The following is a 23,288-nucleotide window of genomic DNA, read 5'->3' on the forward strand; positions in this document are numbered from 1 at the left end:
GGTTTTAGGACTGTTTTTAAAGAGAAACAATTCTAATAAGGTGATGTTGACAAAGATTGATAAATTGTATATAGTATTTTTTTGAGTCAATTCCACTTGATAGGTGGTCTAATAATTACATGTTATAATACTTTGAAATAATAAATTTTGCGTACAGCAGAAATCATTTCGTCCTTAATTAATTAGAGCGAAAAAAGAGGGAAATTACACAAAAACAAGATTGGTTGACAATGGCAGTGTCTGTTTAAGATTCGAGAAAATTTCATGTTTACCATTTTTATGGTACTATTTTTTATCTTTACCACAATTAAAAATACATTTCTCATTAAGTAACAAAAGACTCTTATATTTTTGTTCTCTATATATAATAAATTATTATTTAAATAAATAAAAAAAATACTATTTTTTATGTTTTTGAATTATACTTTTTTAAATTCGATTTTTTATGATTTATTTTTTAATTTCTTTTTTTGAAAATCAAAAATTATGTTTAAAACTATTTTTTAAAAATTTAAATATTTTTTAAGTATTTATTTATATATTTATTAGAATCCTAAATTTCACATTCCAAAAAACCTAACTCACCCCTCAACTCCAAACTCTAAGTCTAGATTAGTTAATCCTAGGGGTATAAGTGCTATTTACCATTTATTAAAAGTGAAAATAATAGTGGTTAGTGTAAACATAGAAAGTGATATTATGAATGTGGTATTTGTGGAAATTTCCTTTAAGATTTTGAAATATCTTACATTTCTTTTAAATATTTTATTTCACTTTATTTACTATTATAAATATCAATAATATATTTATTACAAATAACATAATTTTATAAATAGTTTGTTGAAAATATAAATACATTTACTATTCAAATGTATATTTTGTAAATCATCTATCAGATTCAGGTTGTCAATTAATCCAATTATTATTATTTTCGTTGAAATTTTTTAACTCATTCCTTATCTTTTATTTATTTATTTTCTGGATGGCTCGAAGGTTGTAGATTCAAAAATCTATACATCTCTTTATTAGAATGTTTAAAGCATGTTAACTCTCCTAATTAACTAAAATTGAACTCATGACCACCTAAACCTCTACTAGGTAATCCAAAAATTTCCATCATATTACCTCACAAATACCATTTTATCAGCTTAAAATCATTTGAATTAGTAACAAAATAGTCAACAATATGTTTTGATGATAATAATTCATTTTTCAAAATATCAAATACAATTATATTTTTATATTGATTCTCATATGAATGTCAGAGGTGAGTAAGGAGAATAAAATTCAACAAAGTTCAATAAAACAGGGAGAAATTTTGGATTATTTTTTCATTGTCTCGTATTTTTAAAGTAAAATACAAATTATTATCTCAATCAATAAAAAAAATTTGAAAAATTTCATGAATAATACTAAAATATTATTATTATTATTTAAATGCTAAATTGTTTTTTTTTAATTTATAGCAACTAAAAATACTCTTATTTTAATTTGGAGTTTAGAACATCTCATTAAAATGCTTCATAATTTTTTAAAAATATACTGAATAAAAATAAAATTATCTCAAAATAAAATATTTCATATCAAAATATTTGATCTTTTTAAGCAATTAGTATTTTTCTAGTTTATACACACGTATACGTAGCTTTTTTATTGAAAACCCATGTTGAGGTGACAACACAAATAAAGGAAAAGTCAAACATTTTTTTTGAAATAAAGCGATTGCGAGTGCGATAGAAAAGACAACGCTTTAAGTTTGCTCCGTTAATTAAAACGCTCCGTTTTGGTAAAGCGAAAAGAAAGGCGATTTGGCGATCAAGGGTTTCGAGATGGATACGGCGGATCCGCCGGGTTTGTCTGACTCTCCGATGGGGGTTCAAGACGATCGGGATACGCGGAATACGAAGACGAACCATGGTGAATCAATCGGGGTAAAGGATTTGGGGAAACAACTGGGATCGGAGAAACAGGGTGAAGGTGAGATACAACGGGGATCTGTGAATCATGGGAGTGCTGTGGGCGCCAGACGAGCTAAAGGAGAAGCCAGAAGTCAAGTCTATTCCATTATGGGTTCACCTTAAAAATGTGCCCATGCACATGTTCTCATGGCAGGGATTGAGTTTCATCTCAAGCGCAGCAGGATTTCCAGTGAGATTGCATCCTGAAACTGCCTCTTGCTCAAACTTCAAGTTGGCTAAAGTTTTTGTGAATGTGGATTTGTCAAAAGAGCTGCCTTCTAAGATAAATTTCACAAAAAAATGGAAAGTCATTCTTAGTGGAATTCAGTTATCCATGGCTTCCACTTCGATGCCAAACCTGCAGCAAGTGGGGACATGTGGAGAAATCTTGTGTGATGAATAAAAAGGATGGGGTTGGTATGACTGAACAGATACTGAGGAATATGATGCAGAAAGCCAAGGAGACTGGGAAAAGCATTGAAGAAGTGAGCATCCTTGAAATTGGGCCTTCTAATTCTGAAGGTATAGAGGGAATTCTGATAGAGGCAGTTGTGGGTGAACTTGAGGAGGGGCAGATAGATGAAGGGTGGAAGAATGTAAATGCAGGGAAAAGTAGAAGTCCAACGAAGAGAGTGCTTACGTATGGTCAAGACAAACTGGTGACGCCATCAAGATTCCTGATACTTAATGAACTAAATGATTATGGCGAGTTGGATAGAGCGAAGAGTACCGAGGAAGTAACACAAATGGAGGTAGTTCAGCACAAGGAGGATATTGAAGAGCAGAATACAGGGATAGAAGAAATAAAAAAGGATGATCTTGTAGAAGAGAATGAAACTAGAGAAGAGGCAATTGATAGGGAAGAGGGGAAACAACAGGAGGTAAATAAAGATAAGGAAGACAGAGATAAGGGAGTGGAAAGTGCAGAGGGGGAAGTGAACGTAGTGAGATCACCAACCTACTGTGATATTGTGAAATCTCCTTCGAATGATGTTATTAGTAAAGCAGTTCAAAAATCTACAAAAGCTGATCTGGTCAACAACATTCGACCGTCTTTGCCGAGATCTTCGAAAGCTAATCATAAGGTCTTTCCTGAGAAACCTGGGCCTGGTAATCAAGGCAGAAACGCCTATCAAAAAACCTCTCAATGACAGGATTCTTCTGGAATGTAAGAGGGTTTAATAAAAGTTCGAAGCATGGTGTAGTTAAAGATTGGATTCTTAATAAAGATTTGAAGTTTGGTTGTCTGTTGGAGACCAGAGTAAAGGAGAGTAAGGCGAAGCATATTGTTTCTTCAGTGTTCTATGGTTGGTCTTGGATAAATAATTATGAGTTTAGCAGGAAGGGGAGAATTTGGGTTGTTTGGAGTCCTCAGACGCGGCTAACTCTAGTATTCAAATCAAGTCAGATAATTACCGTTTCAGTATTACTAGAAGGGGAGACAGAGGAGTTCTTTTGCTCATTTGTTTATGGAGAAAATGTCATGGAGGATAGAAAGGAGTTATGGAGTGATATTAAGGATCATCAAGATGCAGCAATGTTTAGAGGGAAGCAGTGGATAATTATGGGTGATTTTAATGAGATTCTTGATGGGGAGGAGCATTCTAGTTATCAAGACTCGGGGTTAACTAATTCTGGGATGCGTGATTTTGAGAGCATAGTTCAGTACTGCAGGCTTGTGGATCTTGGTAGTCAAGGACCGAAATTCACCTGGTGCAATAAGAGAGAAGAGGGTCTTATATGTAAGAAGCTGGATCGATTTCTTGTTAATGATACTTGGCTGCAACGACAAGACAAATCGTATGGAGTTTTTGAGGCTGGAGGCTGTTCTGATCACCTTAGAGGCAGATTTCATTTGCAAACTGAGGCTGTAGGGAAGCGAAGACCATTTAAATTTACTAATGCAGTCGCTGAGATGTCGGATTTTATTAAGATGATTGAAGACCACTGGAAGGAAAATCAACCTCTCTTTCAGTCTACTTCAGCTCTTTTTCGATTTTCCAAATCTCTTAAAGCCCTGAAGCCTCTGATCAGAAGATTGAGTAAGGAGAAGCTGGGAAAGTTGTCTATGAAGGTAAAAGAGGCTTATAATAATCTCTGCAAGCAGCAAGAGAGATTAATGGAAGACCCCAATCTGGAAAACATTCATGAAGAACTGATAATTGAAGAGAGGTGGCAAAGAATCTCAACGATAGAGGAGAAAGTGTTAAAGCAAAGGTCAAAGATGCACTGGTTGCAATTGGGAGATGGTAATAATAAAGCTTTTCATAATGCTGTGAAGATTAGAGGGGCTATAAATGCTATTCGAGAAATAAGATGCCAATCAGGTGTAATGGCCACTTCTCAGGACGATATCAAAGCTGAGGCTGAGAGATTTTTTAGTGAATTCCTATCCTTTGAGCCCCCGGAAATTCAAGCCATATCAGTCGAAGAGCTGCAACAATTCCTTCCTTTTCGGTGTTCTAGTATTGAGAGAGAGCGATTGATTAAGCCGATAACTGATGATGAGATTCGAGAGGTGTTGTTCCGGATGCCAAATAATAAGTCCCCAGGGCCAGATGGATTCACAGCAGAGTTTTTCAAAGCCTCCTGGTCGATAATTGGTAAAGACTTCACTACTGCAGTTCACTCATTCTTCAGCAAAGGGCTTTTACCAAAGGGGCTGAATGCAACTATCTTAGCGCTTGTGGCAAAGAAGGAAAATGCTACTGAGATGAGAGACTATAGACCTATCTCCTGCTGCAATGTGTTGTACAAAGTGATTTCAAAGATTATTGCTAATCGACTGAAAGGTACTCTCCCGGGCTGTATCACTTACAATCAATCTGCGTTTGTTAAAGATAGATTGCTTGTTGAGAATCTTCTATTAGCCACAGAAATAGTGAAGGATTACCACAAAGAGGATGTCTCTCCTAGATGCTTTATGAAGATAGATATAGCAAAAGCTTTCGATACTGTTCACTGGCCATTTCTGTTGAATACTCTAAGAGCTCTTAACATGCCAGAGGAATTTGTTCATTGGATAGAGCTGTGTGTTTGCTCTCCATCTTTTTCGGTTCAAGTCAATGGAGAGCTGGCGGGATTCTTTCAGAGTCGTAGGGGCTTAAGGCAGGGATGTGCTCTATCTCCATATCTATTTGTTATCTGTATGAATGTGTTGTCTAGCATTCTGGATAAAGCGGCTGTCAGGGGGATTATTGGTTACCATCCTAAATGTCAGAATATTTTGCTCACGCATTTGTGTTTTGCTGATGATCTTTTGGTGTTCACGGATGGAACCAAAAGATCTATTGAAAATGTTCTGAAGATATTTGAAGACTTTGCTGTAATCTCTGGTTTAAAGATCAGTTTGGAAAAGTCTACATTGTTCACAGCTGGATTATCTGATATTCAAGCGAGAGATATCCTAACCTGCTTCCCATTTGCTTCTGGAAAATTACCAGTCAGGTATCTCGGCCTTCCTTTACTCTCTAGGAAGATGACGATCAATGACTACATGCCTTTAGTAGAAAAAATCCGGAAAAGGATGAGCTCTTGGACTGGGAGATTGTTGTCTTATGGAGGAAGGTTACAGCTCATTAATTCGGTTATCACTAGTATGGCAAACTTCTGGTTATCGGCTTTTCGGCTGCCAAGCAGTTGTTTGAAAGAGATAGAGAGATTGTGCTCTGCTTTTTTGTGGTCAGGGCCAGACCTAAAGACAAGCAAGGCGAAGGTATGTTGGCAAGATGTTTGTCTACCCAAGAAAGAAGGTGGGCTGGGGATTAGACCTTTAAAAGAAATCAGCATTGTGCTTGGTTTGAAGTTGGTATGGAGATTGTTCTCTACTCACTCTTCCTTATGGGTGAAGTGGATCCACTGCTACCTAATAAGGAAAAGCTCCTTCTGGTCGACGAAATATAATGCTAGTAGTGGATCTTGGATGTGGAGAAAGATTCTGAAGTTAAGAGAGATAGCTAAATCTTATATTCGAATGGAGGTCCACAATGGCAGAAACACATCTTTCTGGTATGATTCTTGGTTTTCTTTAGGATGTCTCAGAGATCTTCTTGGAGGGAGAGGTACAATTGGTATTGGCATTACAGAACATGCTTCGGTTGAGGAAGTGATGCTCTATCATCGGAAAAGAAGACATAGACTGGCTATTCTTAACACTGTGGAGGAAGAAATTGAAGAGTTAAAGAGCAGACGTAGTGAGGAGGATGATATTCCCTTATGGAGGCAGGCTGAGACCAGATTTACAAAAGTTTTCTCTACGAAGAAGACATGGCTCTACATGAGACAGGAGCAACCAGTATGTATTTGGAATAAAGGAGTATGGTTTTCACAATCTACTCCCAAATATTCTTTCATGTTATGGGTGGCTGTGAAGAACATGTTGCAAACCTGTGACAGAATGAAGAAGTGGAATACATCTATAAATGGAGTTTGTGTGTTATGTCAAGAGGAAGAGGAGACTTGTTCACATTTATTCTTCAAGTGTAGATACTCGGGGAAAGTTTGGAAGTCATTGATAGGTGGGATTATGAAGGGAGCTTTCTCTATGGAATGGAGTGTGATTCTGGAATTGATTTCCCAATTAAGTTCTAGTTTCACACCCTCTGAAGTATTCATTATCAGATATACTTTTCAAGTGTTGCTACATAGTATTTGGAGGGAGCGCAATGCTCGTCGGCATGGAGAGCAACCAAGAGATGAATTGTTACTGATTAAATGGGTTGATAAAGTGATAAGACTGAAGCTTCTTGCTGTGAAAGGAACGGGGCAACAATACCTTGAGGAAGGCTTGAGTGTGTGGTTTGGCTCAAGAGTTACATGAGTTTTTCTTTTTGACATACAGAAAAGTAGAGTTTTGAGAGTCTATTGATATGTATATGGAGATCATAACAGTAGCACTTGATGTAATTAAAGTTTTGATTGAATAAAATTTTACATTCATTCAAAAAAAAAAAAAAAAAAAAAGACGACGCTTTACTCAAACCGTTCTGTACATTTTCTTCACCGATTCCGGCGGCGTTATCTTTACTTTTCCGTTTTAATCCTATCTATTTTCCATTAGATTAGTTGTGATGTCTCTTTCCTTGTTGTTTTGGATGAATCGGAGTTTTCATCTTTACTTTCCGATTTCTGGTGGAAATCACGGAGTGTCACTAACTCCGACGGTGACAGGTTCTCCCCACTTCCTGTTTCAGTTATCGACGATGGTCCTCGTCGGTTTTGGCGTGATGGTTTTCCCTTTACTAGGGTGGTATTTTCCGGTCATTGATCTTGGATTCAGTGTCGGCGTTTGTTCATCAGATTCTGGGTTTGATGGTGTCTTTCCGGTGGTAGAGATTCGGTCATCTTATCTTCAACCATTCGATGTTTGTCTGTTAGCCTTACGGTTTAACGGTATGTGGCGAGCTTTCAAACAACCATGGCCACCACCAGATTTCATCTTCTTGGATGAACGGTTTGGAAATCCTTCATCACGTACGGGTTGGTGTGGAATGATAATAATGCACTGTATGGTGGTGCATGTGTGTGATTGGTTTCAACCATTTGCTCAAATATTTCGTGAGGTTATGTTGATAATCAATGGATGGGTTATAGTATCATTGGTTCCATCATATCACGCATTATTACAGGGAAGTGAAGCCTTCAAAGCAATAAAGAGTCAGAAGAGGTCGTTTCTACATTATAATAAATTGAAGACATGGTTTTATGGATTTCAAAACAAAAGGATATCGATGCCATGGATGTGTACAACTAAGTATGTTATCTCCTGCAGCGGGAGTGCTTGGGACGGATTGCGATGTAACAGATGGATCGCATCCAAAGATCTTTTTAGCAAAAGGTATTTACTCATAAAATTTGAGAGCCTCATAAAAGATTTTAAAAGACCAAGAACGAAGTGGAGAAAAACTAGCGAATCAGCCTATCCTACGAATGCGTTAGGAAGCATCGTGTTATTGTTGTCTCTGTTAAAAGTTCTTCTTAACAACATGTTTGTTGTAATGTATGTTTCATGTAATTTGTTACATTGACTGAAATCAATAAAATTAGATGTTGTAAAAAAAAAAAAAAAAAGCGGGGGCGAAATCCTGTAAATGACACGTGTCTTCTCTAGCTAATGGACTGGGTCATAAGAAAAGTTGAACGGCCCATTTTCGTTTTCAGATATGGTCCTTTCAAAAAATGAAAGACCGTTTAAAATCAAGGGACCAAATCGCAAATTGTTATATTTATTTTTGTGGCCACAGAAACACAAAACCAATCAGAATCCCACGACGACGACGACGACGATGACGATGGCTTCTCTCGCGACTTCCATCGCCGGAACTGGAACCTCCAAGATTCTCATTTCGTCAACTTCAAATAAAATTGGGTTTCCCGTAATCTCATATCCCAACTCGAGAGTCTTCTTCCTTTTCTCTAAAGCTGGGATCTTTCCCCGATCGGCGATACGTGCTTCGAACCAAGAGGAAGCCACGGTTTCACCTTTCGAATCCGTTGCATCATCGCCGGGCCTCTACTCAGCTCAGACTTTCGATTTGACTCCTCAAAACGTCGACCTTGTCCTCGAAGATGTTAGGCCGTTCCTTATCTCCGACGGTGGGAACGTCGACGTTGTCTCTGTTGAAGACGGCGTCGTTTCTCTCAAACTCCAAGGTTAGATTTTTTTGTGAGTTTCGGTTTGACAAGACTGGAACTTTCCTTTGTATAAAGGTTGCTCGTCTGCGTAATGATCAGACCAGACTCTCTTGAACTCTAGATTCGGACAAGAGACAGGACAGATATGTAAAGCATTTGTCTTATTGCTGATCTTGCTTAGACTGTAGTCTTTGATTCTGCTGTATCTCTCTCTCTTTACAATAGCATCAGACACTCGTAGCACTCAATGTTTGCATCTGTCATGTGCGAGTGTACTTGTAGTATCATAGTGATAATCATTTTTGAATCCTTTACATCTAAAACGTTTCTTTCATGGGTTGGGTCTATGTCTCCACCTTTTTGCCCTTTTAGAGGTCAACGAGACCGTCTTCTGGAGCAATCATCATGTTAATTGAGCTTGTGTTGACTTGTGTTGTATTCTATAGGCGCTTGTACTAGCTGTCCGAGTTCTTCAACAACGATGACGATGGGAATCGAAAGGGTACTCAAGGAGAAGTTTGGAGATGCTTTGAAAGACATTCGACAAGTTTTCGATGAAGAAGTTAAGCATATAACCGTGGAGGTGAGTGAGGCTACCCTTTTAAGAAACTTGAGTATTGATTACTCTTTTTTTGATATCTTAAGGGATTGTTTTTTTTTCCAGGCAGTGAATACTCATCTTGATATACTGAGACCAGCGATCAAGAACTACGGAGGAAGTGTGGAAGTTTTATCAGTTGAAGGCGAAGACTGTGTTGTGAAGTACGTTGGACCAGAATCCATTGGAATGGGAATTAAAGCAGCGATTAAAGAAAAGTTCAAGGACATTTCTAATGTTACCTTTACAAGCTAGACACTATATATATATATATATATATATATATATATGTAAAAAACACAAAGTTGCTCTTTGTTTGAGCTTATTTCATTTTGTAATGTACACATCACTAGTAGTCTCCTAGAGCCATCTTGCAAGGTTGATCAAGAACGGTGTGTAGACAAAGTAGTATGTTGTTGTCCAAGTGATCAATCCCTTCACAAGAAAACAAAAAGAAACTCTTTTATATTGTTTTTGCTTAAATAAGATGCATGTATAAACACTCTTTTACCTGGCCAAAGATCTCTATGTTTGCTTCTGGATTAGTACCACAGATGAAATAAACTGTTAAGTCATGTTCTGCCAATCATTAAGCGTGGTTTTGGGCTAAGGGATTGAAGCGCGGTTTTAGGCTAAGGGATTGAAGCGCGGGAGAAACCAAGAAGAGTCAATGGTGAAGCCAAGCCAAGATGTTGGCTGAAACTCCATCTTTGTACATTTCAGCACTTAGCTCTAAGAACAACACCAATGCTCTGTCTCATTCACCAACCATTACAGTGTTATCACTTCCACTGTCCCAAATTTGATTTGTCCTTATCCACAACAAAAGTGATACTTAATGGTCTGATTCAGGCAGATGACTTGTTGAATCCGTGACCTGTTTTGCTCATTTGGTTTAATTGGTCTTCTGAGAGTGCCTGTAGCCAGATATATCGCTAAGATAAACATCTTCCAATTTTGTCCTTACAGAAAAATGATGGACCTGTTTTGAAGATCAAAGCTCACATGCACAAATACACGTAAAAGCTACTAAGTGGATATTTGCAAACAATTAAAAAAATCAGCAGAGAAAAATGAATGCCTAATCAAGTTGACTTCTCTAATGAGCTTGATCGGTATACGTAAAGATGACACGAACTAAACATTTTAAATTAAGACATAAATTATTACTATTCTTGTTTAGAGCCGTGGAGTTGAATATGCATGGTAACATACTAACATGTCGACGATATATACGAGCAAAAATATATACCAGGTGTTGAATTTTAATTAGAATATGTAAATGCTATATGGTCAAACTTGTTAAAGAGGCAAAGGTGAAATATATGTTATCTTAATTAATTTTCTACTTTAGTAAAAAGGCATATGGTAGTTCCTTAATTTGGATTCCAAAAAATAGTTAACGTAATAGCTTTAACTATGAGTTTGACTATTTTGTTGTATATATATTACCATGTTCCAATCCCATCACAAAGGAAACGTTCTTGTCTTCTTCTCCAATGGCACAGCATAAGAGTTTCTCTTCCTCTTCAGTCTCAAACCGTCCCATCTCTCTCCTAAATGGTCTCCTTCTCCTGGTCTCTCTCCTCCTACTCCTCGGTGTGTTCTTACCCTGGGCAGGATCTCCCTTATTCCCGTTTCCAAACGTAAGCTCTTCTTCTTCTTCTTTGCCTTCTAACTGGCGCGACTATTCCCTCTCTCAAGCGGCTGAGTTTGTCGCTAAGGACGGGACTGTGATCATCTGCGCCGTTAGCTATCCCTTCTTGCCTTTCCTCAACAACTGGTTGATTAGCGTTTCTAGACAGAAGCATCAACACAAAGTCCTCGTGATCGCTGAGGATTACGCTACTCTCTACAAGGTTAACAAGAAGTGGCCTGGTCACGCCGTTCTCATTCCTCCAGTTCTCGATTCTCAGACCGCACATAAGTTCGGTTCCCCGGTAATAGTTTCACCTTTAAGCTCCTGATTTGTATGTGATGATCATCTCATAGAAGTTGTCGCATTGTATCTTGTTAACCAAGTTATCATATCCAAAACTTAGGGTTTCTTCAACTTCACTTCACGGAGGCCGCAACATCTCTTGCAACTATTGGAGCTAGGTTACAATGTTATGTACAACGATGTTGATATGGTCTGGTTGCAAGATCCATTTCAGTATTTAGAAGGAAGCCACGATGCATACTTCACTGATGACAGGACCACAGTATGTGAAATTCAGTTCAAACTTCTCCTTCACGTTTTAGAATGTTTTATTAATTAAATCTAATTCTCTGGTTGATTTTGGTGCCAGATCAAACCTTTGAATCACTCTCATGCTTTGCCAACTCCGGATCGGAACGGAGTGACTTATATATGTAGCTGCATGATTTTCTTGCGTCCCACGAATGGCGCAAAGCTTCTAATGAAGCAATGGATCAAAGAACTTCAATCTGGGTCTAAAGCTTATGAAGGAAATGATCAGCCTGCTTTTAACTGGGCACTTAACAAAACAGCTCATCAGGTATTGTTTATTCCACTGATTTCAATTGGTTTTGTATCGTAATTTTCAATCAGGATTTTCGTAGTCCAACATTAACAATCTTTTGGTACTCTCTTTAACTACTTACAAAACTCTCCTACTGCTGTCTTTGTTCTAAGATTCACTTGTTTGAATGCATTCTCAACTCTTTGGTGACCTTGACTTCTTCAGGTAGATCTCTACTTGCTTTCTCAGGCAGCTTTCCCAACAGGAGGATTGTACTTCAAGAACGAGACATGGGTTGAAGAGACAAAGGGGAAACATGTCATAGTCCACAACAACTACATTATCGGTTACGACAATAAGATGAAACGCTTCCAAGACTTTGGTCTATGGCTAGTCGATGATCATGCTCTTGAGTCCCCACTGGGAAAATTAGATTAAATAAGAACATGGCTTGTTATGTGTGAATGTTAGTTATATGGCTATTCAAAAACATAGGTAAATAATGAGACTCGAGATGTATGTCTCCACATTACTAGAATAGTGTAATAGGTCTCTCTAGAGACATAAGATCAGTGTTCCCTTGTATCTATCATCTACCTCTTTAGTCTTCACCGACTCTTGCTTCCTGATTATGATGTATATTGATTCGTTACAACAAGTTAAAACTATACCAGAAACATCACACAGAAAAAAAAAAAGATTCACAATCAATATAAAACGTATTATTTGGTAATTTTCATACTAATGAATAGAATTGATGTGAAATAGATCCGTAAGAGCATAAAAAGAAACGTGTACCCTTTTGTTTTCCTCACTAATTACGTGAAGTCTTTTAAGACGTAAATTGAAATGCTAACTTTTCATACTCACAATATATACAAAGTAGAATATGTACATATCTTTAGAATAAGGTCATTTCCATTGTCATGTATTTGGGAAAAATGAAATGGAAATATATATAGCTTAGACAGCCGGTCAAAGAGGTTTACAGGGAGTCCGCCTTACCTTAGTTATAGTCATCTATAAAGTCCAACAACGTAAATTAGGAACAGGTACGATCTGGCTCAATGAATGTCTTGTGCTACACCAACCTTAGACAAACAAAGAAAAGGATAATTCTATCTGAGGAGGGTGCGAGACATGTTGTTGGACCTTGAGATACTGTGAGCATGATGTTGCGAATGATGGTGATGGAGTGAGTTCCGAAATTCAATGAACACTTGGTAGGAGCTACACTGTTCCTGATGGCCTTGACTAAGATGAATGATCTCATGGGAGGTAAAGCTGTTGTATACTTGTATGCGTAATTTCATTATTGATAATTACATAACTCTCTTACAGATATGTTTTTTTTTAAGACTCTAATGAACATTTTGTTTTTTTTTTTCAGAGAAAACAGAGCCAAACTAATGCCCCAGAGACTTGTACCTTAGGTATAGAGTAGAACTTCGTAACCCGTAGTGTAATAAAAAAAATGGAAGATTGTTCTTCATCAAGGCAAATACTTATAGCCATTTGTCTGAGAAGAAACTTATGAATCTTTCTAGTACAAGTCTTTGGAAGCTCCTCCTGAATCATTCTTTCAAGGATTGTAAAGTTCATGAGCAGTTAATTTGTCTGATCATGCAGGAGGACTTTCTCATGAATTTCAAAGCCATATCATATCGAGAAAGGTAGTGATTTTAGATCTCCAATTTCTAATCTATGCAATAATGATTTCAGTGGCCAGCCTAGATAAGTACCAGCCAAGAAGTGCCTTTGGAGGTTAGAAGATTTGAACATACTACCTTCATAGTAGAATATGCATTGATAAAAGGTTTGATATGGTTGAAGAAGACCAGCAAACACAAGTTTCTCATGTTTTCTTTCCCGAATGGATGAATGAATGGCTGTGCCAATGGCACGAGAGAGGCTTTCAGCAAAGCAAAGACTTTTTGAGTAGTGATGAAGAGCAATGGAAATCGTTGGTCCAGTTGAGGTGAGTGATAAGATATTCTGCCACTAACTGTCAGTTTTTACTTGCACATTGCTTGCGGAGTTTCATGTATGTATAGGACTCTTACGTTAATGAGTATGATTGTGCAGGAAATCTGCAGCTGTTCATGCATATGCTAAGGATAATTTTTATAAGTTAATCGTTTTATAATTTATATGTATACAAAATAAACAAGAGAATTTTTTATAAACAATATGACTGGGTTGGTTATTTATTGGGTATATTGCATTATATTTATTTTTATTAGTTGCATTTATTTTGCTAATTTATCTTGGATTTCCGATATATTTTCTTAATATTTGTATAAATTGATATGTTTTTTTCTGAAAAAAATAAATAGGAAAGTGTTGTCAGTTCAACATTACATAAATGAACATACATGATGATTTAAAAAGTTCATGCATATATAAGAATATTTACAAAAACTACTTTGTAATACTTTATTAGTATATTTTTCACAAGTTCTTTAGTTTCTAGCCGTTTGTAATTTGTATGCATAAATATTAATTAGATTACTACTCTAAATGATATTTTGATAAATTAAATAAACCTCTCTTTTTAATATAAAATTTGGATAGATTAAGTTACTCCTTATTTGATATATTGAATTGCATATATTTTTATCAAATGAATGGCAACCATTTTTTAGTTCTAATTATGCTAAAAACCAAATATTTTTTTTTATTTCAATAAGTTTGGCTAATATTTTTAGATTTTAATATATATATATATATTAAGTTTTATATAATTAGTATTTTAATATTTATTTTTGAAAAAACTAAGTAATGACGGGTATAATATTGCATAAACTAAAATATGACCGTTAATCATTTTAAAAATCATGCACAGAAATAATATTTTAAATAACTAAATTATAAGATTTAGTTAATTTATTTTTCATTTGATTATAAATTCCAAGTCTTATATAATATTTAGTTATTTAAAATTTTCTAACTAAGACATACTTATTTTCTGAATTTATCATGTTAGATCATCAGTTTATTCTATTAAAATATCTGTATGTTTTCTTAATCATTTGATCAAAATTATATTCATAGTAAAATAATATTATTTATCTTTTGAAAAGAAATATCTATTTTTTTGAAACTATGTTTTCACATGTGTGTATTTTCAGGCTTATAGATATTTCCTTTTTCAGTGTGCTTTTTATTATATAGATTAAATTAAATTTGTATATATGTAAATTAATATCTTTATAGATATTTCCTTTTATCATTTATGTGGTTTTGTAAAATAAAAGTAAATTAAAAATTAATTGAGCTAAAGGAAACAAAATAATTATAATAAGGACAATTATGTATGATGTTTATAAATAACTTTGTAAATGACTATTATAAGAATTAACGTGAATACGATACGTAAGAAATTGATTTCCCAATTAATATTATCGAGAACTTGGGTCACTAGCAAAGTAAATAATATTATAGTAACTATTATTAACCTTGGGTAACTAAACAAGGTCGCCGGTATTTGTCTCCTTTTCTTAATATATAAAATATTAATATATTTGTCGTTCTATTTTTTTTTTGTTTTAAACCACAAGTATCTATCATATCTTAATAGTTAAATATTATGATTAATATATATTATATCAAATATTTTTTATATCTAAATTTGATTTAATTAAGAGGTTCTAGAATGGATTTTATATGTATATCTTTGTTTAAGTGATCTTATATGTATATATTTTTGTTTCTTATACATAAAGTACAAAAATGAAAAAATAAGTAATTTTTTAGTAAAAATTTAGTAAAACTTTAGTAAATTTTTAGTAAAACTTTAGAACTTTATAGTAAAACTTTAGTAAATTTTATTCAATAGATTTCATTACTAATATATAGATCTATTACTTTGAATAAGATAATTTATTCTGTAAAAAATAATATTGTCCTACTTAAAACAAGTAAACAATCATTTAATTGTTGTCAATTGTTATTATTTTTATGAATTACTGTTTGATAAACTTTTTAGTTATATATATGAGAAGCAAATTTTTAAAAACTTGCTTACATATTATCATCACATTCATTTCGTTATGCGCTGTCTGACTGGCTCTATCTGATCGGTTCCTTTTCCAAGCCGAAACAAATAGATGCCTACTCCAATCAGAATACCAAGAGACAGAGCCCCAAAACCACCAGAAAGTACCCAAGCGAGTGTATGATTATCTCTCGGAAACTCTGGATTTCCTTCAGTATATGGAATAAGTGTCTTGAAATGAGGAACTCTCCCATGTAGGTGATTGTGAGAAAGATACAGACTCCTAATCAGTTTCACCCTGGTGAGCTCATAGGGAATGTGGTACCAGTAAGAAAGTTACGGAAAAGATCCAGCGCATACAATGAAGTAAGATCTGCAAACCGTTTGGAGATACTACCCATCAAATTCATGGATGTGAGTACGATATAATCGATTTGACCTTCCACTCCCTTTCCAACTCTGAGAAAGTAACGGGTTGTAGCCAAAATCTCCCATAACCGAAAGCAGAGCATCAACTCTGCTATCAGTACTGCTCCCTGGGCTAGAATGGGCCTTAACCACAGCCAGAAAGCCGAATCACGCATCAATACACACCAGTCTCCTCAACTGTAATCCTGCAAATTAAACAGAATCCAATATCAGCTTTCATTTGGTTCCTCTATCTATAACATCTATAGAATTTCCTCGGTAAATAGGAGATATTGATGGTGGAACTACAAAGGTAGCTATCAAGAGAGCTAACCATATGTCTGAGCAAGGTGTACATGAGTTTCAGAGAGAGATTAAGATGCTTTTGAAGTTAAGACATTGTCACCTTGTGTCTTTGATTGGATATTTTTTTCATCGACAAATATTAGTCGTAAATCATCTTTGTTATACGCTTATTTTCTTGTAGTGTTAAAACAAAACTTTATTCCATAAAAGTAAACACTATGCATATGAATTAAGGGTTTATAGCATTATTATATCTAAGTGATATAATAAAATTAGTCACAACAATTTACTGGATTGTGCACATAAGTTAGAATGCCATATAATATTTAAGTATATCTTTTAAGAAAAATAGATTGTATAAAAATTCATTATACTCCCTCCGTTTCTTAAAAAGTGTCACTTTGACATTTTCACATATATTAAGAAATTGAATAAAATGTATTTAAATTGTTATTAATTACACATGTTTGACCAATAGTATTTGAGATAAATAAATTTATTTATAAAATTAATGCAGTTTGTAATTAATTTTTAGTTAAAAGTAAATATAATTTGCATTGGAATTCTAAAGTAATACTTTTTGTGTAACAAGAAAGAAAACGTTTGAATGACACTTATTATAAAATAGAGAGAGTATAATTTTAGTAACTTAAGTTTTCATACTCTAGTATAAGTAAAATCTCAATAACTCAATCAAATGTTAACCCATTTAATATATTAAGATTTTTCACCAAATTTAAATATATATCGCTATTTACAGATTTTAGATAAATCATAACAACACCTTGTCTCCAACTCTATTCATCTTCCTAACCACGCGTCTGTGGTCGGGTGGTCAAGGCGTTCTGTGGATCCTCAAGGGATCCGAGTTCGAATCCGCACCATAGCAGATTTTCACGCGTGTGGCCGGTCACCGGAGCTTTCACATTCTCTCTCTGGGGAATAGTTTACCATTTTTTTTATTTATCTTCCTGGTGCAACAATGGAAAAGCAAAAGCTTTTCTCTTCGGCCTCCGAAGCTTGAATACACGGAACACAAACGCAATCCAATACTGAATAATACGATCTCCAATTCCAAAGCAACAAGAAATCCAAATACAAAGTTCTTCGATAAACTAAGAATCACTACGCTCTCATGAAGAACATAGAAGAAGGCTATTAGGGACAAATATTCCACATTAGTAGCTAGAAAGAATCATAAATAATATATAAGATTGATGGGTCAATCCACTTATTATCAATTAGTTTTAGGTTAGAAGCCCATCTAACTTAACATGGTATCAGAGCCAGATCCAAACAATTCAACCCGATTTATTATCGATTCAGTCTAAAGTCGACCCATCGATTATTGCCCAAACATTCTGAAATTGATGCTCAAAGAGCCATCATTTCGATGGTGCGTATTAAAGAGAAAGGTCTCGCACTTCTACAAATCTTAGCATAAAAAAATTATCGAAATGAAAACTACAACTTTTAATTCAAATTCAAAATATCTCAACCGCAAAGCCTCTGCATCTACCGGCGACTTTGCTGTCTTCCATGTTGTAGCAAACCCTCTGGCTCACCAAGAGGTTTTGACTTTTCTGGTTCTTCGATCCTCAGCAGTCACTGTCAGCATGGATTCCTCTGCTTTATAAGCAAAGCAAACGATCCATTGCCTTTATCCTTTGTTCTCTTTCTAAAGTAGACTCTCTAGAACGTATCAGTCTACCTCTTTAGTCTGCACCAACTCCTGCTTCCTCTTTAAATCATAGTGATTTTTGTATGTTAATGGTTCTTTACACAAACTCATTCTATTTAAGGAAAATTTGAAAAAATACACTTAGATAAGATTATATTTTGAAAACTACACCATCCTTTTATTTTTTTGAAAACTGCATTTATTCATAAGTGAAATTACTAAATTGTCCAAATTTAATTTTTTATATTATCCATATCTAATTTAATATTTTATTTTAAAACAGAAAATACATGTTTAGAAAGAAATTTTTTTTTTACTAACACTCATACTTATTTTTAATACATAATATAAAATTGAAAATTAGCTCCACTAATTAGTAACTACTTCTTGATCAACCACATTTTTGTTCATAGACTAGAACCTTTCAAAAATAAAATCTTGATCAACCACATTTTTGTTCATAGAATTGAATCTTTCAAAAAAATAAAAACTGTCTATCACTTTACCAAATAAATGATCTCCTATTCTAAGGATTTTTGCTTCTTTTAATATACCGACATACACACATTAAAAAATCCAAGCAAATTGCTAATCTTTTATCTAACCGAAAAACAACAAGAATCCAGACCATTATTTTAAAAGGTCAAAGAGTGTATCATCTAGAAAAGAAATGATATTCTGAGAACTTTGTTCACAATGAGTACAGAGGAACTTATACATATAATTGACATATTTTTATCATTTTGGAAATGTTTAAATTGTCTGTTTTTTCTGATGTGAAAAAGGATGAATTGCTAAAATAAAGAGATTCAATCAAATTTTTTTCTGCTGCAAAAACAGGAAATATAGTATCAACTTCAAAATAACAACAAAGATCACAAAAAATCCTTACAAAAATATTCATAGAGAATAATCAAGTATTATAAACTTACTTTGATTTTAAATTAATTACTAGAATTTTTAATTTCTAATCAACATTAGGAAAAAAATGTCTTATTATGTACAAGAAAGTGTAGTTTTCAAAAAAAATATAAACAAATGCACTTTTCAAAATTTAATTCATAAATAGGGTATTTCAAATTATCCCATTTATTCTTATTATGAAAAAAAAAAACTACAGTCAGACCCATCACACAGAAAAAATTACGTGAAAAAGAGATATACAATTAATATAAAACGCATTATTCAGCAATTTTCATATTAAAGGATAGAATTGATGTGAAAAAGTCCGTTAAGAGCATGAAAATGAAATGTGTAGCCTATTGTTTTCCTCATTAACTACGTGAAATCTTTTAAGACGTAAATTGAAATGCTAACTTTATCAAGCAACAATTTATTTTTGAAAACATACAACAACTGAAGTAGCATATCTACTCATATTTAGAATAAGATCCTTTCTGTTGTCATATGTCTTTACCTTAGTTTTAGTCATCTATAAAGTCTAAATTGTGTATATAAGGTAAAATCTTAATCACTGAATCAAATAAGAAACTTCCTTAATTAATATTGTAAGATGTTTTACCAAATTTTTATATACTCCCCTATTTGAAGATTTTAGACAAATCAGAACAACACCTTGTCTCCAACTCTATTCATCTTTGTGGTGCAACAATGGAAAAGCAAAGGCTTTTCTCTTCGGCCTCCCCTCTTTCTTATTCTTCAAACTCCATCCTCAGCCGCAACAGTCTCCTCCTCCTAATCACTCTCCTCGTTATCCTCGGTGTGTTCTTACCCTGGGCAGGATCTCCCTTGTTCCTGTTTCCAAATACGTACTCTCCTTCTTCTTCTTCTTCGTTGCCCTCCAAATGGGATGACTATTCCCTCGCTAAAGCCACCAAGTTCGTCGCTAAGAATGGCACTTTGATCGTATGCACCGTAAGCTATCCCTTCTTTCCTTTCCTCAACAACTGGTTGATCAGCGTTTCTAGGCAGAAGCATCAGGACAAGGTTCTCGTGATCGCTGAGGATTACGCTACTCTTTACAAAGTCAACTCCAAGTGGCCTGGCCATGCCGTTCTTATTCCTCCAGCTCTTGACTCTCAAACCGCACACAATTTCTGTTCCCAGGTATAGTTTCACCATCACTAGATAGACCCATGCATATTATATACTAGTGTTGTATGAGAATATAGCTCACATTTCGGGACTTTCGATCGATGAAACATGAGTAATATATAAGGAACTTGAATCAATCTGTTTATAGACAATTAGTTTTAAACTGGAAGCCCAACAAATTTAACATTTCATTTAGTCCCTTTAAACTTTTGTAATAAGATTCTAATAAAACATGGTCAACTTGAGTAGTAGTAGCTAACCCTTTTGTTTACTGATTTTTTTTTTTTTACTGAAGTGTAAACAAGATAAGCTTTAGTAAACGTATCTTGTTTACTGATTTTATTTGTATCTGATTAGGGTTTCTTCAACTTGACATCTCGGAGACCAGAACATCTCTTGCAACTTTTGGAGCTAGGCTATAATGTTATGTACAACGATGTAGATATGGTCTGGTTACAAGATCCATTTCTGTATCTAGAGGGAAACCACGACGTGTACTTCATGGATGACAAAACTACAGTATGTGATACTTACTTACACATCTCCTTGCCATGTTCTGCGATTTGTTTAGTATCTTATTATTCTCGGGTTGGTTTTGGCGTTTAGATTAAACCTTTGAGCCACTCTCATGATCTACCACCTTCGGCTAGAAACGGAAGGACTAATATATGTAGCTGCCTGATATTCTTACGTCCCACTAATGGTGCAAAGGTTCTAATGAAGCAATGGATTAAGGAACTTCATGCACAGCCTTGGTCTAAATCAAATAAAGGAAATGATCAGCCTGGTTTTAACTGGGCACTAGGCAAAACAGCTCATCAGGTATGAATGTTCTTGTGTTAACTCTTTTGTGATCTTGTGTCAACTCTCGTGTTGTGTAGGTGGATGTCTACTTGCTTTCACAAGCAGCTTTCCCAACAGGAGAGTGTACTTCTGGAACAAGACATGGGTTAAAGAGACAAAGGGGAAACATGTCATAATCCACAACAACTACATTGTTGGTTTTAACAGCAAGATGAAACGTTTCCGCCAGTTTGGTCTATGGCTAGTGGATGACCATGCTTTTGAGTCCCCCTTGGGAAAACTAGAGTAGATTTGAATGGTTCTTGTTATGTGTGAATGTTATATGACTTTTTGAAACATGAAAAACAGAACATGGTACAGTGATAACATAAATAAGGAACAGAGTGTTAACTCATAATCAGACAAGAAGATGAAAAAGGGACTAGATGCTTTTATTAGGAACAGAGTTTCGATGTCTGAGAACCAAGACAGATGTTTAAACACACATCTTGATCAACTCAACAACAAACAGGAAACTAAACACTCCATTTCATTTTATTATTACCAGAGAGCCATTCTTGAGAGCTCTAGTTTGTTCCTATGATGACGAAAGCATGTCACCAGTCATCTTCTCTGCTTGTTCTCCACGCTCACCTGTCCGAACCCTTATGACATCTGACACAGGCAAAACTAAAAATACAACCAAAGAAGAAAACAATCACGTTCTGAGTAAACTTTATTGTCATGTATAAACATAAAGTGATGGTTATAGTTACCGAATATTTTGCCATCACCGATCTCTCCTGTCCTTGCACCATCGATTATGGTGTTGATTACAGACTCCACCTACAACAAGAAGAACATAAATGGGTATGGACTTGAAGAAGTTTTGGTTTTATTTAAATAATATACTACGTACTTGTTCTTTCTTAACAACGATCTCCATCTTAACTTTAGCAACGAACTTGTCTTCAGAGAACTCAGACCCTGCAAAACTCAAAACAACTTGTATCACATTTTTGGCAGTAAGAAGAAATCAGTGAACCTGTTCCTTGAACTCATTAACTTACCACCATGTCTCTCTTTGGATCCCCCTTGTGCACCAAACCCTCGAACATCAGAAACCGTAACACCTCTAATCCCAATTTTCAATAGAGCCTTGAGTAATTATGCAAACAGAGAAAGTCAAGATCTCAGTTGGATTTTCACAAGTAGTTACTACTAATCTGTATGTTAAAAACAAGTATCTACAATGACCCCTTAGAACATTCACATTGGTGAGTCTTTCAGAGTCTCTCACCAATTATATTAATATTTAATTAATCGAATATTAATACAATTAGTGAAAGACTGGTGAGAGACTCACCGATGCGGATGGCCATTCTCCGTTTTCACAAATCAAACACTAGAGCAAGAAGACATGACACCAGTCCTATGGAGTTCAGCTACATGTATGGTTTGATGATTGCATGCATTGATATGAACTTCTACTCTATACTTATTTCATGCCAAAGTGTGACACTTTTTGATGCAGACTATCAAATAATTAATAAAGTCAGATCTTTTTCACATATCAAAGTAGCTTTCTTACCGATGAAACATGCTGGATCCTCCATGGCCTTTTTTAACATTCATACATGACAAATGACAATGAAGAAAATGAGTTAGTTATAACCCGTTTCTCAGACATATATAGACCACAAAGACTTACAAGCTTACCTGACAATTGCTTCAACCTTGTAAAACTTTGAGTCTGGAATATAATCTACAAAAAGAAAAAGAAAAAATGCTATGAACACACACAGAGAAAGCTCAGAGATTCGTCATTGTTGGGCTTACCATAAGAGCCTTGAGCTCTAACGAGATGGGAAACGCGAGTGTTGGTCGGCGGTTTCGCGACCAGATCGAGGGAAGACGGTGGGGAATGTCGGAATCCAGAAGATATCGAGATGCAGTCGGAGAAGGAAATGTTGTTCTTACGATTGAAATGGAAACGGAGAGGAGTTGCAGAGATGGGATTCGCTATTGAAGCGGACATGATTGTTTGTTGGGAGTAGGCTTTGAGAGTTTTTCTCCTTACCAAACTGATTTTCGACCGTGGAAATAAGCGGAGGAATATGGAAAGGAACTTCGAAGTTGACGAAGAGCCGGTTTAGCTTATTACCGGCTGGGTTACGTATTGAAATCGAGGAAGAATCGGTTTAGCTATTACCGGTTTGATACATATCAATGGTCAACTCCAACCAACATGACATCATAAACAAACATCCAATTCTATAACCAAATAGTATAGCATACCATACCGCAACATTATTCACAATAGTAAACATTCATTATTATTTTTATATTTAAATTCTAGTTAGTTATTTATAATTTTACAAATAAATTTAATATTACAATAAAC

General features: G+C 35.0%; 3 protein-coding genes, 1 non-coding gene and 1 pseudogene across 5 annotated transcripts; 3 read left to right on the top strand and 2 right to left on the bottom strand.

The window, feature by feature from the left end:
- Window positions 1-403: 403 nt before the first annotated feature.
- LOC103858794 (nitrogen regulatory protein P-II homolog) lies at window positions 404-23,029 on the bottom strand. 2 transcript variants are annotated; one of them, XM_009136216.3, is made up of 7 exons: window positions 22,724-23,007; window positions 22,604-22,649; window positions 22,476-22,503; window positions 21,955-22,042; window positions 21,804-21,871; window positions 21,661-21,730; window positions 21,247-21,574 (listed from the first exon to the last, which is right to left on the bottom strand). In XM_009136216.3, the coding sequence occupies exons 1-7, from the start codon at window positions 22,920-22,922 to the stop codon at window positions 21,483-21,485; spliced, it is 591 nt and encodes a 196-aa protein (XP_009134464.1). In that variant the 5' UTR covers window positions 22,923-23,007; the 3' UTR covers window positions 21,247-21,482. The 2 variants fall into 2 exon arrangements, with proteins under 2 accessions (XP_033142100.1, XP_009134464.1); XM_033286209.1 differs by lacking the exons at window positions 21,247-21,574; window positions 21,661-21,730; window positions 21,804-21,871 and adding exons at window positions 404-4,586; window positions 20,591-20,598 and having other exon boundaries at window positions 21,930-22,042; window positions 22,724-23,029.
- On the top strand, window positions 6,931-9,689 carry LOC103858791. Its single transcript, XM_009136213.3, has 3 exons — window positions 6,931-8,609; window positions 9,038-9,174; window positions 9,256-9,689. Exon 1 carries the CDS (start codon window positions 7,028-7,030, stop codon window positions 7,982-7,984), a length of 957 nt encoding a protein of 318 aa, XP_009134461.2. The 5' UTR covers window positions 6,931-7,027; the 3' UTR covers window positions 7,985-8,609; window positions 9,038-9,174; window positions 9,256-9,689.
- Window positions 9,964-19,072, top strand: LOC103860105 (UDP-D-xylose:L-fucose alpha-1,3-D-xylosyltransferase MGP4). The gene is made up of 4 exons (XM_009137708.2): window positions 9,964-11,129; window positions 11,232-11,393; window positions 11,481-11,690; window positions 11,880-19,072. Exons 1-4 carry the CDS (start codon window positions 10,689-10,691, stop codon window positions 12,090-12,092), a joined length of 1,026 nt encoding a protein of 341 aa, XP_009135956.1. The 5' UTR covers window positions 9,964-10,688; the 3' UTR covers window positions 12,093-19,072.
- Window positions 19,362-21,451, top strand: LOC103858795 (annotated as a pseudogene).
- On the bottom strand, window positions 22,145-22,267 carry MIR9561 (microRNA MIR9561). The gene has a single exon (NR_128619.1). It is a non-coding gene; the product is annotated as a microRNA MIR9561 (primary transcript).
- Window positions 23,030-23,288: the final 259 nt, after the last annotated feature.

Source organism: Brassica rapa, chromosome A03 (genome assembly GCF_000309985.2).
Source record: "Brassica rapa cultivar Chiifu-401-42 chromosome A03, CAAS_Brap_v3.01, whole genome shotgun sequence".
Taxonomy (NCBI): domain Eukaryota; kingdom Viridiplantae; phylum Streptophyta; class Magnoliopsida; order Brassicales; family Brassicaceae; genus Brassica; species Brassica rapa.